General features: G+C 46.5%; 5 protein-coding genes across 5 annotated transcripts; 3 read left to right on the top strand and 2 right to left on the bottom strand.

Annotated features, from left to right (window-relative positions):
- Window positions 1-1,626: 1,626 nt before the first annotated feature.
- On the bottom strand, window positions 1,627-5,199 carry N7483_011767 (ubiquitin-binding serine/threonine protein kinase VPS15; the record flags this gene model as incomplete). Its single annotated transcript, XM_057095194.1, has 1 exon — window positions 1,627-5,199. The coding sequence occupies one exon, from the start codon at window positions 5,197-5,199 to the stop codon at window positions 1,627-1,629; it is 3,573 nt and encodes a 1,190-aa protein (XP_056941165.1).
- Window positions 5,200-5,336: 137 nt separating this feature from the next.
- Window positions 5,337-6,625, bottom strand: N7483_011768 (uncharacterized protein; the record flags this gene model as incomplete). Its single annotated transcript, XM_057095195.1, has 3 exons — window positions 5,337-6,180; window positions 6,237-6,357; window positions 6,412-6,625. The coding sequence occupies 3 exons, from the start codon at window positions 6,623-6,625 to the stop codon at window positions 5,337-5,339; spliced, it is 1,179 nt and encodes a 392-aa protein (XP_056941166.1).
- Window positions 6,626-7,211: 586 nt separating this feature from the next.
- On the top strand, window positions 7,212-8,104 carry N7483_011769 (uncharacterized protein; the record flags this gene model as incomplete). Its single annotated transcript, XM_057095196.1, has 2 exons — window positions 7,212-7,369; window positions 7,429-8,104. 2 exons carry the CDS (start codon window positions 7,212-7,214, stop codon window positions 8,102-8,104), a joined length of 834 nt encoding a protein of 277 aa, XP_056941167.1.
- Window positions 8,105-10,069: 1,965 nt separating this feature from the next.
- Window positions 10,070-10,480, top strand: N7483_011770 (uncharacterized protein; the record flags this gene model as incomplete). The annotated part of the gene is made up of 1 exon (XM_057095197.1): window positions 10,070-10,480. One exon carries the CDS (start codon window positions 10,070-10,072, stop codon window positions 10,478-10,480), a length of 411 nt encoding a protein of 136 aa, XP_056941168.1.
- A 1,613-nt stretch (window positions 10,481-12,093) lies between these two features.
- N7483_011771 (uncharacterized protein) lies at window positions 12,094-13,059 on the top strand (the record flags this gene model as incomplete). The annotated part of the gene is made up of 1 exon (XM_057095198.1): window positions 12,094-13,059. One exon carries the CDS (start codon window positions 12,094-12,096, stop codon window positions 13,057-13,059), a length of 966 nt encoding a protein of 321 aa, XP_056941169.1.
- Window positions 13,060-16,136: the final 3,077 nt, after the last annotated feature.

Genomic DNA, 16,136 nt, shown 5'->3' on the forward strand with positions numbered 1-16,136 from the left:
TGGATCTAAGGCTTAGGCTTCCAAGGTTCCGAGATTATTAGTGGCGTAGACCCTGCTACAGCACCCTTCAGGGTCTCGTATTCTCTTAGCCCTGAAAATCCTACTATTCACGCTACTAATTATACTAAATACGCCAAGTACGCCACTCAATTTCAAGTTTGTGGATAGTAACATAGATATAGATCGACCTAATTATTACCTACTTTGTCTTAGCTTACCCGCCAAGTTCCGGCACATGGCACCTGCACATGTGGCATTCAGCCTGATCTTAAGATTTTATCATTAACCCTCTTCAACACCTATTACTAGGTAGTGGGTATAACTATATGAATCAATTGGAGAAAAAAGTCCCTACATACCCCCAGGGGTACCTGGGTACCCAGCACTGAGGAAATGCGCATTACTACTACTAGCACAATTGTGGATCTTAGGGTACTACTCCAGTATCTTCCAGATGTCCGAGATTACTAGTGGAGTATGCCCTTAGTGCTGTCTTCAGAGTTTTGAACTATACTACATAAGTCTACACTTGTAATAAAGGATCCAACAATTTGAAATGAACATCTGGACCTTGGGAGCACTTGAGATAGGTAGGACCCTTCAGGGTCTACTGCGTACTACACTAGTAGTAGTAGTATTAACCCCTTAAAATCCTATCAACACTACTAGGCATTCATTCAAATGTTACCTAGCTCACCCGCCGAGTTCCGTTGTGCACTGTAGCCTAATTCTCATCAAATTGCAGAGATCAAGATTCAAATGTTGATTATATGGCTCAAGTGCTTGATTACTATCCATCATGATGGCATCGATTTGAACTGCCAATGCCTAGAATTGATAGTTCAACTCAGGCTATCATGATGTGACTCTATCGACTGCCCAATCCTCTTTTAACCCTTGGTTTCTGCCAGGGTCTTTTATGTAGTTCATAGAAACCGATGAGAGGCTCCAGTCACAGCCTTGGAGTGCCGGGGAATTCGGCAAGAAAGAATCTTGGAAAACAGAAAGGAGCAGGTACTAGTGCCGCACTAGTAAATAGTCGAAGCACTTGAGTGGACCAACTTTTTCAAATCCCCTGGGGCCGCACGTGCGTACTAGCACTAGCGTGTAAGTTTTTGGCCCTTAAGGAATGGTATACAGAAATAAATTGATTCACCCTTGGTCGATGCATTCAAAGTGGCGCACTACTACTATTAGTATGCTGGATTGCGAAATTGGCTGTCATCGTAGGCTACCGAGTACTACTCCGAGTTCTTTAAGGTGGGGGCCGTCAGGCCGGATACTCGCCGGCGGTCAATTGGTAATTCTCATTGAAAATCAATTTGGGGCATTCCGCGGATAATGAGCTTGAAGCGAACCAATGGTGGGGTGAATGAAACCTGCGTTTGAATCAGGATGTTCGTAGAGAAGCCCAGGAGACATCTGGATGCCAGTGCCGCTTGAAAGCATGCCTCGGATTACTCCTACTACCTCAACCACCTATATTCACAACCTTTGAAGGAGAATATGGAACTTGAATCCCTGTGCTATATTTAACTTCTGGATATGTACATTTTGCCACTGCGCGATGCAATATCAAATGTAGACCGAAAGCAAAAAGAAAAGTTTGAATAATGTACATAACGTCTACCGGAAGATGTAGACCATTCCCGCCCGGTCAACACTCACTATCATCCCGTAAGGCTGTCGCAGCACGACCACATCCTGAATAATATCCAGGTGGCTCTTGAGCAACATTTGCTGCTGAAGGCTGATGACCGTGCTGCGGGGAGGTCGAGCATTTGTTCCCTTTTTAGACCCCTTCGCTGGGGTATTATTTCCGTTGCCAGAAGGACTGGGAAATTGCTCGGAAACGACTGTCAAGTTCGGGCCAGGTTGTGAGATGTCGTAGTTAGGCTTGTCAGCAATAGTTCCATCTGGTGTCATCTCCGATCCACTGACAATCGTCGACAGCTCCGGATGCGCAAGGTCCCAGAATCGGATTTTTCTGTCAGACCCCGCAGAGACAATGAATCCGCACCGATTAGAAGTTTTGTCGTCACCAGGGGCATTCAAACCCACTGTAAACGCCCAGGTCCCGAGACGATCACCAGAGGGCGCATTGGGTGGTGAAGCTGAGCCAATTTCGCCCGTGGGCAACCCTCCCGCCGCGGGAGTGGCAGTAGCAAAGCGAGTAAGCATTCCTTCTGGTCGGTCTTCGTCGACAGGCCATGCCTCAAAGTCTCGGGCAGTAGCACGGTGCAATCTGTTATTGACACCTCGGGAGCCACGATGGTTTCCATTGGAGGACTCCTCTTTATTGTTCAGCGGTGTCGCCTGGTAAACCTCACGGCAGCGGAATTTCTCAATATCCCACACCGTAATTTCATTTCCGTGGCTGCCACTGCTAGAAACACAGACCCAACGTCCACGTGGCTTCGTGGGATGTAAATAGATTCGTTGGATCGAGCCCCAGCCTGGGAGACCCCAGGCTTTGACCCGTACTCGAAATCTCAGGTCCCACAAATCCAACACTCCATGCGTTGTACCGACAAGAAGCCATGTGTGTCGGCGATCGCAGCAGAATGTAGTTGGGGTTCCGTGATGAACAGGGTTTTCCAATGTGAAAATGGGCAGCATGGTCTTCATGTCCAGCGCGAGAATTCGACATGTGTTGGTGGCAATAAGGAGGGTTGACTGGCCTTCATCTCGGAAGTGTTCCATCCAGACGGCATACTCAGGTGCTCCATTGACAGTAACAGGCAAATGGTACTCACGGACGAGTTGAAGCTTGCCGTACCGAGCGTTTTCGTTGACCTTTTGGTAATCTACCCGGACGGCATGGATGCTGCCATCAGTGGCTCCGCTTACGAATGTATAGGTATCTTCAACAAAAGTCAATGCCTTCACTCGTGCTCCGGCTGCATGGCGATGAGTCTGGCGCGACCGAGGCGTCAAATTTCTCTCAAGACGAGTCGTGTCCCAAATTTTGACTGTGCTGTCATCGGATGCGGTGACGAAGAAAGAGTGGTCAGGGGGTACGGAAATTCGATTCACTGGCCCGCTATGTTCGCCGAAAGTCGCGACAAGATTACCCTCAGGCCTCCAGATCTTATTGGGATCATGTGTGTTAGCCTTGCGGATTGGCTGTCGTGAGTCTAGCTCTTTGACGAATGGTCCCATATCAAATAGGTCGGTTGGATAATTCTCCGCAAAAACATTGTCCAGCAATCGTAGAACGACTGGGTCATCACCTGCATATGAGTGATTGCCACGATACCGACGTGTTGTCGTTGCTGCTGCTGCTGCTGTTGCTGAAGCCGGTTTTCGTTCGTAGGCCTGGGTGAGTGCCGATGATTGAGGTGTACCTGCTCTTTGAACTGGGGCATCCACTTTACCAAATGCATTCGCGGCACTTGTACTTGTTTCTGCGAATGCCTTTGTGGTGTCATTGCGACCGAGAAGATTTATTGCACTTGATTTTCTTTGGACTCTGTCAAGTCCACCTTTCAGTGACAGGTTGTCAGTATTGGTGGGCGTTGTTGAAGAGCTTTCATGGCCAGAACTGAGCCGTCGATCAGTATTATGGCCATCTGAGACCGGTGGAGACAATGGTCGAGAGCTAGGACCAGCTGCAGGGGATGAAGCTGCCGGGGAAGACGAAGAAGAGTCCACGCCTATATCCCCAGCGCGACCCAATCGTGTCAGTTCTGTCTCTCTGTGAATCTGACTTCTTGACCGAAGATGATTGAGATGAGGATTTGATCCCCGCTCGATGGTGGTAGAAGCGTCGAGTAACGCATCAGCAATTGTTCTTGGTTTCAACCCAGCTGGCTTGTGGCTTTCGTTTTGATCTCGGGAGATGTTTTGCGGCCTGTCATTAAAGAAAACATTTTGAGGTGTAATTTCTTTCTCACTCAAACTGATGATGTTGTTCGACGGCGGAGTGGGGCGAGGGCTTTTATCTTTTACTCCTTTCCTTAGCGTCAATCTCCAGATATAACCCTTGAGGGCAACAAGTTTGACCTCATCATCGGAGCCCATGCCCATGCCCATATTTCGCATCCTGACTAGCCACTGCTCATCTTTCTCATTTTTCAACTGAGAACCAAGAGAGAAAGAGCGCCCGGGCCTCAAATGGTGTATACCGGGTTCGGACAGGCTGAATGCACCGTCACGATCTGCAGATGGCCAGAAGATCCCTTTTTCTGGCTGGTTGCTTTCTAGGGGTTTTTTCTCTGCCTGGTAGCTTTCTTCAGCCCAAAGAAAAGCCAGGTCGTAGAGACTCTTCGACATGGGTCGTTTAAGTGCACTGAGAACTTCAACTTTCGAAAACCCCACGATTTTGACCCTGAGGAAAGGCCGAATGAGAGGTGTTAGAATGGAGTAAATGTCAGCCATAGATAAGAACTTGGTTGATTTAACCACGAGATCCACCGTCGCCTCCCGAATCCAGACACTAGGGTGAGCTAAAAACCCGATAGTGATATGGAGCAGATCCCACGTGGTAGATCTCTGGAACAGCCCGAAATCCGCCATAGCCGCTAGGCATCGAATCACCCTTTCCACCACAAATTCCTCAGGCTCGGTCATTGATGGTATCATCAGGGGCAAGATGTACTGCTCCACGCTTGTGCTTCCCACGTATGCAGCAACGCCGACCACGGTTTCGAAGAAAGCGCATTTTAGAATCCAATCTCGATCATTGAGGTATGTATTCAGGTGACTGAGTATAACCTCATTGGCCTTCAGATTCCCGAAGAACACGCAGAGTCTGGATACAGATCCCAAGAAGGCTCGGCGAACAGATGCATCGGTATCAGTCAAGAGCGCCTTGGTATGAACTTCGAAGTATTCCAGAAGATCAACTCGAGCAACATCATAGAGATTGTGATACGTAGCATCTTCTGTCCACCGTGGCTCAAAGCCCACGGGAAGCATCGTTGTTAAGCGGGCATCTGAACGCAAAGCCTGGATCATATCTAGGAATCTCAGTGAGGAGTGCGCTAACGAAGCAATACAAGAGGCATAGGCAGCCCGGACCATTGCACTCGGGTTGCTTTTTGAAGAGATGACGAAATGCTGAAGACGAGGGAAGATGTACTCTGGGAAAAGGTAGGCATTTACAGGAGATACGACTTGGACCATCTCTAATAACTGTGTCAAGGTGCGAATGGCCGCAACCTTGACAGAATCTGTTCGGTCCGCCAACAGAATCATAATGTGTGGCAGGATACGATCGAGCTTGGCCTCATCGGATAATCTCTCTGTAAATGCCAGAAGAATGTCACAAGCTTTGATTCGAGCTGACGCATTCGAAGTTGTCCGAAGATTGGAAACAACGAGCGTCAGAAAAATCAAGACACCTTCATCCGTTTCTGTTCCTGACAGTTGATTGTTCCCCCATCCGGCAGATCGAGTTTGACAGGGAGGATGTTGCCTGTGAGCCGGGCGACAGTAGGGCTAGACACTTTCTGGGATGCTCGAGATGACGTCCCGAGGAAGTAGGAAATCTTGTCAAAGTCTAGGCAGACTCGTTCTATCCTACCATCTGACTCGCCTCTGTTGGCTGATTCCGCGTCCACCTTGGTTCTCCCAGAAGATGGATCTGTCATTAAAGACATGTATTGATGAAGAAAGCTGTAAAAGTACTCTGGAAACGCTTTATTCTTCCAGAAGTTGAGGTACTCTTCTGCAGAATAGCGTGACTCCGGCTCTAGTTGAATCATATGCAAGATCAAGTCACGAATTTCAGGGTCCTCGATTTTCGCGAGTTGGCCGTGTTCCGGACTGTATTCGCCTTTCCGATACTTGTAAATCTGGCTAAGCGTAAAGATTGGCGACTCAAGGAACAGCTCGGCAATCACACAGCCGGCACTGAAGATATCCATTGCCCAGTTGACATGACGATTGCCGGGCTCTTCACCCGCGACCAAAAATCGCTCTGGGGCCAAATAGCATGTTCTTCTACCAGATGTATCAAAATAGAAAGAAAAGTTAGCAGGATTATCTTCTGGGAGGAAAGTCGGTTTGAATGAGGAAGAGAAGTCAGAGAGATAGAGCCAATTCCATGAGGTAACAAGAATATTCTCGGTTTTAATATCCCCATGAAATACGTCAAGAGCATGGCAATCCCGCAGAGCTCCCAAAAGCTGGAATGCAATCCATTTTTTCTCAATGTCCTCTAAGAAGGGACGTGTGCTTCACGGTAAGTTAGCCTCTGTAGTAAATTATGCATAGAAATCTATCAGACATACCTCATCCGATCATACAATGAGCTGTGGATATATTGGCGAACAAGGTATCCACTGGTACTTGTCTCCAGAATTCTCTCGTAGCTCAATGCATTGGGCACATCAGATAAGAGCTTGCGTTCACCTGCAAATATATTAGTCCAAACACAAGAATCCGCAATGGGGTCCGGAAGCGTACGAATAATTTCCTTGATGTATGGCTCTAGCTCCATGGTGGGGTAAGGCTTCATGATGACCTTGACAAAGACCAGACCATTTTGTTGTCTAGCACGGATGCTCTTCATGAATCTGCCCCCACCCATCGACTTCTCATACATCAGGTCTGAGAGCTCTGGCACATCGATCCCTGCAGACCCTGCAGACAGGGTTGTGAGGGAGTAACCTTGTCCCATGGTGGATCATGGGTCTCATCTCTCACTTTGATTTTGGTCCCCTTGGAGATGTAGAAATGGGGAGATAGAGGCGCCAACGATAAGCGGGAACGAGTGAGGTCACTTGATGACACACCACGTGATAGGAAGGCGGTGTGAGATGCCAACACATGCACTTGGTGTGAGAGTTGAAGCCTCAAATATTGAATTCACGTTTCAGCAACTCCTTGGAAATATTTTGAAAGAGAAGACCATGTTTTTATTCGAATTTCCCCTTTTTCTACTGGTTGATTGATTTAGCACCAGTCAGTGTGGTGATTACGAAGGAGAATTGTCTGGAAATCGGGACACACCGACTCGGCCCGGGACAAATAAACATCCAGGGGTGCATGTATGCAGGTGGGTTAAAGACTTGGCTATATCGTGATGTTGAGCGCTCGATCGACATTGGCAGGAATAAACTAACTTTGGGAAGCAGATTAAGTTGAGCAAAAACCAAAGATTCCAAAGTTGATACTATTATTTATGTACGTGCATCTATTACAGTTTGAGTCGTTGCACTGCATCCAGATTGCACCCGTTCCAAGGTTCAATCCAATCTGATTCAATGTTTGGACCCGCCTGCCGCTCAGATAGCGAACCTACTACTGCTAGTATCATGTACACTGAAGCCAGTCTCAACATGGATACCGATATGGAATTTGTTGAAATTCCCATCATCGACACTGATGAGTCGTTGTTTTCTGTGATCCCAAAACTCTCCCGGTAAACAAGATAGTTGCGATCGTACCTAATTACAGAGCAAGGCTAATATTTTAGTATAGATTTATCCGCACGGCTGTGGGTGAAATGTCATTTTCATTCGAGGAGATGACGCATGAAACTCGTGGGCATCGTCTTCGACAGCTGGTACATGCCTTGGCTGAAGATAGCCATAACCCGTTCATCATTATTGCCTTGATGATCCTCAAATGGGAATTTACAAGTGCTGTCGATGACGACTGGGGATTGAATGAAAGTCGCGGGACAGCCTGCGAGTTTGTCGCATGGCAGTTCTTATGTCACTTGAATCAGAGTGAGACGATTGAGTTCTTGCTGGAAGAACTTCCAATCCCTCGTCGTAACTCAACAAACATCTTTGAGGTTGAAAGAGGAAATTCTGGCTTTGAATTTGCCGAAGAAACGGAAGCCACGCCTTTGTTATCACGCTCGCCAACCCCAATGAATCTTCTTGGACTCGGCCAAACAAGTGCGAAAGCACCAAAGAATCGAGAGAATTCCGATTTACGTGATCCAGATACGATGTATGATGTTTCACGGTATTTCCAATTCTTTGGGTTGAACGCTTTGGAGATAGCTGCTATCGCGCATGCCAAAAGATTTCTCAGTCAGAGTGTTGTTCAACGTGTGGTTAATGACATATGGAAGGGAGAGATTGTCTTCTGGGATTCGCTCACCGTTCACTCAACAAAGAAGCCCCAAATATTCAACCGAAAGTAAGAACAGGCCTTTGGAAAAGCATTGAATCATTAACAAGGTCTAACATGAGAAATCATCAATATAGAACAGCAGATCCGTACTCACGTCTTCGAGTACCCGTGTATCGAAAGATGTTTGAGGCTGCATTCTTCCTTTCATTTTTGTTTCTCTATTATTCAGTCCTCGTGGAAAGAAGTCAGAATTCGATTGGAAGATTCGAGCTTGTGATGGACATTTGGATCATTGCATTCGCCTATGACGAGTTGAGTGGTATCATAGATGCTGGCGTACTCTTCTATGGGATGGATTTCTGGAGCCTCTGGAATCTCGGTATCATCGGCGTTGGTTTTGCATTCATAATTACCAGTAAGACTCATTCTCTCGAATCTGCCTTGTGTGACTCTGAGTATGTGTCATACATCAATATTGCTTTGCTGACGGGCGTGTCATAGGAATCATCGGGCTAGCCAAACACAGTGACTACATTCTCGACTTGTCATTCGACATTCTGTCGTTGGAGGCTCTCTTTTTGGTTCCGAGGTGGGATCGTCTCAATTTCATTGGTGTTCATGGATCATCAGCTCTGACGCAACCATATGCACAGGATATGCTCGCTTGTGAGCTTGAATGGATATTTTGGGAGCTTAGTAGGTCGAAGTCGCCCTGGAAAAAAGATCCATCCACTGACAATGCCATTCAATCAATAGATCCCCGTGCTGAAAGAAATGGTGCGGCTTCATCTTGAACACTGGACGCCCGAGGCTGACTCTTTGTTCAGACAAAAGCATTCATGCGGTTTCTGCCGGTGGTGTTGGTGTTGTACACAGGTACGGGGAATCTTCAGGCACAGCCTCCCATGTTGGTATCAGTGTATCACTAACGGTGTGGGGAAACTTCAGCCTTCGTCACGACGTTTTCCCTTCTTGCCCGTGACCGCTTTTCTCTAGCAGAAATGTCGTTCTTGTTGGTGAAGGTGTTCTTTGGGTAAGTCGGTGAAGAATCCTTGTTTTAGACCGCATTTAGTCTAACATTGGGGCGAGGCAGATCAGGTACATTGGGATTGGTGAGTGGTTTCATGATCCATAAAAAGAAAGCCAAGTTTTACTGACGGTGGCGAAATCGATTGGATGATAGGAAACGGCATCAGAGGTTAGTCTCCCGCACAGGGCCGCACTAAGCGGCTGTCCTGCAGGCCGAACACCCTAATCCTTGCTGCTTGGCAAAATGGTTGGCTATCATGTTAAGTTTTCTGACGCGCTAAATTTTAGATCTCCCCGATCTTCGGCTATGGCTTAATGTACGTTGTTTTCCTTTCGTTTCATTGCGCCACATGTTCCCCTCCCAAGACGGAAACCAAATTGGCATGCCGCATACCATGTTGGTCACGTTTTGCTGTGACAATGACCTTGAGCGCCGTCATTGCGCCCCTTTTGTATTTCATATTTTTTTTATTTTTTTTGCACCCTGATTATTGTTTTTGCTAGGGCTGCGCAGAAGCTCATGGGCCCCCACAATAACTTCCACGCTCATCAAGACCGTATGTACCTTTTGACGCCGATGTGACTGACAGTGCCCACAGGTTGATCTATGTCTCAATGAGCAATATTTTGCTCCTCTCATCTTTGATCAGTTTGATGAGTATGAGCCTTGAAGGAGTGGGTCTCTTCTTAATTTGTCGCTCATAAAATTGGATGGCTACTAATTAATTACCACCAAATATAGGTGATGTCCCACGCTCGTGAGGAATACCTCTTCCAGTTAGTACATTCTGTTTCATTTGGAGCCGGGAAATGTAACTTCCATTGATCGATTTACTGATACCATCTACAGGTTATCTATCTATGTGCTCGAAAGTAGTAACTCCCGACGCTTGACGTATTTCATGCCACCTCTGGTTCGTTAGATTTTGACTCAATATTCTACATCCTTGAAGACGTTAGAAACTCACGTGAACAGAATCTTATCCCTCTCCTGTGTATCCGCCCTATGCGACTGTTCCTTTCTGCGGGGATAGTTCGTCGCGTGCGTATCATTTTACTCCGAGCCACACATCTCCCTTTCGTCTTGATGATCTGGGTTTATGAGTCAAGTCGGCCACATTCCCGGCATTTAACCTCTCGCTCCCCTTCACTTATGACAGGAGGACGGCAAAGTAACTCTGCTAGTTCAGCGGGTGCTCCGAGATGTCAGGATCCACTGCATCCTTCCGTAGTCGAGACAAATCGTCGGAGCGCTGTTCATGACCAAAATAATGTGGATCGACATGATGCGCATGAACCAAACTTAGTGCGGCCTGGACAAGCACAACTCACGGATGTGATCGACGCTGTGGAACGGCTCCGAGTACAAGTGGAGCGCGTAACCATGGCACTTACGGCACAGGAACGAGGCAAATAAATCCGTCATTTATTATTTTTTATTGATTTTGTATTTTCTTTTTTTTTCTCGAATTTGATTTCTTTGGTTTTATTTTTATCTGTATCTTCTGTCCCGTTTCTTGTCATGATCCATGTACTTTTTTTTGGGCCCCATTTAGGCCCCATACGCCTTTACTCCACACTAGAGAGGAGGAGGAAGGGTGTTTACATAGAAGCGGCCACTGCCTAAGTGCTAGGACCACGCACCCTAGAGTGGATTCCATAGTGGCCGCCACTGTGTGACATCTCCAGGCTTGAACATGCCAAACCGAGGTACCTGAATCAGGGTGAACATTTCCAAGGTTCTTTTGTTTTGTCTCATACTATGCTGATCAATAATAGATGGGCCAAAATAATTTCATCCCAGTCCTCGATCTACTCTTGACCATCAACCTGAAATTAGTACTGATCCGAGTCGCAACTTGAAAGACCTTGCGGGGTCAAAGGTGGATCATGCACTAATAGTATACAGATGGATCAAGCGGTTCGGAAGGGGAATCCCGCATAACGTGAAAGTCACGATGGGCAAATTGAGAAATTGAGACCGTATGTTTGAAATTATGGTGAAATGGTCATCGGCCGTATCATGGACTCTTCACATTCATTACCACCTCTCTTTCCCCTTTTAGGAAGGCGGCTGTGTACACCAGTGGCCAGCATGCACCGCACCAATGCATCTCGCCAAGCCGAGAGCCATACCCTCGGACTCATTAAATGATTCTGTTTGGCTGTTTTTGACTACCCTGGTGCATGGGACGCGACGCTGTTGGGCAGACCAGTCCAGCGGTGATCAAAGGGATGGTTAGCCTTTCCCAAGACCATAGGTTGCAGCCGCCGTTGATGCGTTTATTCGTTGAATATCGGGGGTTTTCGTTTTGTCACAGTACAGCCTATGTCAATCCATACTGTAGCATGTTTTTATTTTATTTTTTTTGCTTCTCTGATCCAGAATGCGTTCACCTGAAAAGTGTTGGATTCTCTGCCCTATCGGACCGGCAAAACTAGTCCAAAAAAGGATTCCTGTACGCAATTCTGAACAATAACATATCCGTTACGGAGTAGTAAAGAAAAAAATCGGGTATCTTCATCGGTTTCCTCCGGCGCTAAACGTTACAAGTCTGCAGACTTGGGCTGCTATCGATCTTGTCTGGACGCCGACCCCCCCTTCAACCGTTAGTCTCTCTCCCCACTTGTCTTGTCCACCGCATCTGCAGACCCCTTCTTCTTGAATTCTGCCTTGTCTGCGCAGGCGTTAGATTATCAACTCTTCACCTTGATTCAGTCTCGATGCGGTGCAGTTTTTGCTCCAATAGTGTATTGTTCTTTCTCCGTTTCCACTTGCTACCTCTCAGCCACAGTCTCATGTATGCGGCTAAACATGAGTAAGAACTCAGCTGATGAAAGTCCATTTCTTATTTATATTTGGCACTGTCGCTACTTTGTTTGCAATAATTTTTTGGATATAGCTCCATTGTGGTTGCTTTACCATTTGCATACTACTCGTTCAATTTTCGCGTTGAAGTTTCTCAAACCCACCAGGTCATTATGAGTATGATGGATCATAAATCAGGCTCAGCAAATCGATCTTCCTCTATGGTGCCCTCACTGGCAGATGATGCTAGGTCCCTCGATGTAACCTCTAACTTCTCGTCGCCGGTTTCCGCAACTTCGTCACACGCAAGGGAATTTTCGACTCCGATCGGCTTGGGTATTTCAAGATGCGGCCTCGAGCCTTCGTTCGATACCATGGGAGGCTTCACTAGTCAGCTGCCTTACTCAGTGACTCCATCGATACCGACGCAAATCGCACCCATGGATGACTTCTACAGTCTGCCGATGAAAGTCAGCGATTTTTCTGAGCAAACTGGTTTTGGGATCTACAACGGTTTTCCCGAAACAACTCAATCTATGGTTAGGTACTATGGCTCTCAAGCTATGAGGGCTTCTTCGAGCTACAACTCCCCAATCGAGACTGCATCGCTTCACACAACATTCCCTGGGCAGGTACCAGGTTACTGGATACCGGCAGCATGCTCGGGACCTACAACACCCCCAGAAGTTGTTCCGATTCAAGCAGGCAACATGACTGGTAGCTACTGGAGCGCACAGTGTGTTCCAGAGCTCTGCCCGACAATCAACGCTCCGGTATCTCAAATGGCTGGTGGTTTCTCGATGCCCGACAATTCGTTCAATCTGCGAACAGTCCCAGTGAGGGATAGTGAAGATTTTTTCTCGAAGGACGTATCTGATTCTGGTTTGAGCATTCCTGAGTCACCGAAATCAAAGCAGGGAGAGAAGGTTGCGAAAAGATCCTCGATAGCATCCCGAAAAGTTGCTGCGTCACCTCCTAAGAGAAAGATTTCCTCAAAGAAAGGATACGCTTGTCGTGTCTGCGGTTTCTCTTTTACCCGGCGATCCAATTGCGCGGAGCACGAGAAAAAGCACGACCCCAATCACAGACGATCTTACCCTTGTGAGGAGTGCCATAAGACCTTTGGGCGAATGGCAGATCTCAGGAGACATACGGATAATGTGAGGAAATTCACTGGGATTCTCTAGCCTCCAACTCTAGTTGCTGATGACTCTTCAGGTTCATCTTGGTATCCGCAAGCACATCTGCAATTGGTGTGATCGCCGATTTTCTAGATTAGACGTTTTGACAAGGTCAGCCAATACCCCTTTACTTGTCTTAGTCCTTTTGCTAATCTTTCATTCTGTTACCTGTAGACACATGAATGAGTGCGACAAAGCCCATGAAACCAGGCCTGGGTTTGAGCACCAATTCGCCTGTCGATCGGCCGATGAATCTTGGATGGCGGCTGCGACGTCGCAGCATGAGCTCCAGGACTCCCGGAGTTCTAATCCCAGACAATACCGGTGTTAAAGTCATGGCTTAATTAGAAGTGACCTGTGGTACATATATCATGGGCTTCGAAAAGGTTGAGTATATTTGACCATCTTGGGTCCTGCTGGACGGGACCTCACTGTAGATATGCATCTCATGCATGAAGAGTGTCGAGTTGTCGAGCTCGACACCGTGACAAAGTTTGGGCTGGGCCCCTTTTTTGCTTATTTATCTTTCACATCTACTACTGATAAACTATACACATGTATCTAGCGCTGCATTTCGGTATCCTTGATTTGGTAACTGACTGTATTATGACGTGGGAGGATCTATCTGCAGCGTTTCTTCATTAGCATTATCTATCATCGCATGCATTCAAATCATTTACACAATTTTACTTTTTTTTTCCTTCCTATGATGATCCCCTTTCTCACATTTAACCTTTCTACCGACTGGTCAATCCATTTTTGTTCCTTTCGGACTTGTTAAGCTGACGCGCGGTAAACCCCACTCAATAGTTCAACATAGTACGGAGTTCCTAAGAGCATGTGGGCCAAGTTGCCAACAATCCTCTCATATTTTCTCCTTAGCTCGAGTCTAAATTTCAGCAGCAGCGGAAGCAACCGAAAATCCCCCCCTGAATTTCTTGCATTTAATAATATCGCGCCCTTTTAAGCGAGGCTCTTCTCTTTATTGTAGTGAGGCGACCTTGGGAACCGCCGAAGATCCTAGGCGTTTCAGGAATAAGATAAAAATTGACAATTTAAATCCTAGTAGCCTCTAAGGTCTAAGAGGGTAAATGAAGAAAGAAATTCTCCGATCTAGATGAAGAAAATACCTCACATAAGGCCCAGTGCGTAGGTATAACAGCTTGTTTGGGCGTAAACAAGGAGTCTCGACTCTTGCCGCACTCCACACGGAAGTCGCTTACAGCCCAAATCACACGCTAAGATGGGGCGATGGATGCTCATCCCGGAGACGGGTCGGAGTGAGGGAAGAAACCATGATCTTCAAAAATCTTAATATGTACGTAAGAAGAAAGGAGACTCTATGTTGAAGTGGAAATCTATGATGATAAGTAAAATTTTAAGATCTACGGAGTACATCAAAACCACTTGGCCCAAGCTTCCTCCATGTGTTTACTGACACCTGGGCATCAACAAAATAGATGCCCTTTGGTCCCTATATTGTATTCGCTCTAATATATGACCTACTTAGGCAAGTCGGACCGAATCCATACTAGTCATTCAATTTTAACAGAATTTTCTCTTTCTCCAATCCCTGCAATGCAGGATCCGAGTTTCTCGTCAATCCGACTCGGATACAATACCGAGGAAAGTTTTAAATCCTTGCCCACTGGGGCACGTGTGGGGTCGTAAAATAACACTGAAAGACTTCAGCTCAGAATGGCATTATGGAGGCTATTCATGACTATGTGGTTTGTTCCAAGTTTATACACACATCCAGATATTCAAGGTTGGTATCCTCCCCGAGATCACTAAAGATCATTCAATGTTCAGCTCATCGAATCCATCTTGAGGAATCAGGTCTGACATTTGCCTGGTCCGGGTCCATTGTTTAGTGCTACATAGGGCAGATTTGGCGTCTATCCCTCTGCCGATCCCTGGGGTTCACGATGAGCTGAAAAAAACACCAGGACGCGAATACGCCATTACGATCTAACGACGATCCTTACCACTCCAAGCCATATGAAAGGCCATTTATTATACGGAGTTCTCCCCTATCCGTACTCCGAGTTCCGTCTGTGCATACATCAGTGGAGACAGCTAGGACGAGCAGACCATCCAAGTGGTGGATTCGTTTTCCTCCCCGGACACTTATTGTCGAAGTTTTCTAAATTTGGACTCGGTAGAACTTGGAGTGAGGCGCGACTATTGACAAGATTTGATTTCTAAACTTTTTACTCAATACGATAAGCGTGTTTTAACAATGAAAGTGAGTGATCTTGATATGTAAGCGGTGAATTGGACCCTACTACGCGATGCAAGCGCCACAGCTTTTCAAATGGAGACGTGGATCAAGACAACTCACGAATGATCGGCAGGTTGGGCATGAGGGAGCTATGACCCTAATTGAAATAAAACCGTTAAAGTATCTCACCTCAATTTGCGAATCACAAACGAGAGATAGAGCTTGGTTTGTTATAGGATTCTCCCCGAGCAACCGAGAAATACGAGGCAGCCAACCATTTAGAGCAAAGAAAAAAAATCCAGGGGAAATGATGATCAGCGAAAAACAATAGCGACAAACTACTGGCTGGGGAGCCCGGTCACATTGTTTTTATCATTTCCGAGTCGAAAATTCAGGTTTTTATTGATCCTCCTATCACACACCAGTTCATATCTACTAGCTTAATGGAGTAGTCACTAGCGCAAGGTATGATAAAAGAAGCGAATATCCGACTGTTATCGGCAAATAAAATATGACTTCAAATACTTCTGCCAGATCAATCGACCAAACAGCTTAACGCTGACGTTGCAGTAGTGGATAGTGAACGATCTCGGGATTTGAGTTACTGTTTTCGCCTCAACAGATACGTCAGAGATGCAGCCAGCGCTGATCCGGTCATGCCATCTTGTACAAAAGGACAAAGCCCCCACTGTGACTTGAACAAACATTTGAAGTGAGTGGAATCTAGAGCCATTCTGACAGGGATCAGCTATCCGTGTAATTTTAATGGTCTGAAATCGAGAGCGAATCAATTTTGGGATCTGTTTTCCCGCGAATAAGATGGGATGAAATAGATAAAATCATTATTGCTTAACTTGAA

This window comes from Penicillium malachiteum, assembly GCF_028827825.1.
Source record: "Penicillium malachiteum strain IBT 17515 chromosome Unknown utg000005l:1.0-9002435.0:326005.0-9005861.0, whole genome shotgun sequence".
Lineage (NCBI taxonomy): Eukaryota > Fungi > Ascomycota > Eurotiomycetes > Eurotiales > Aspergillaceae > Penicillium > Penicillium malachiteum.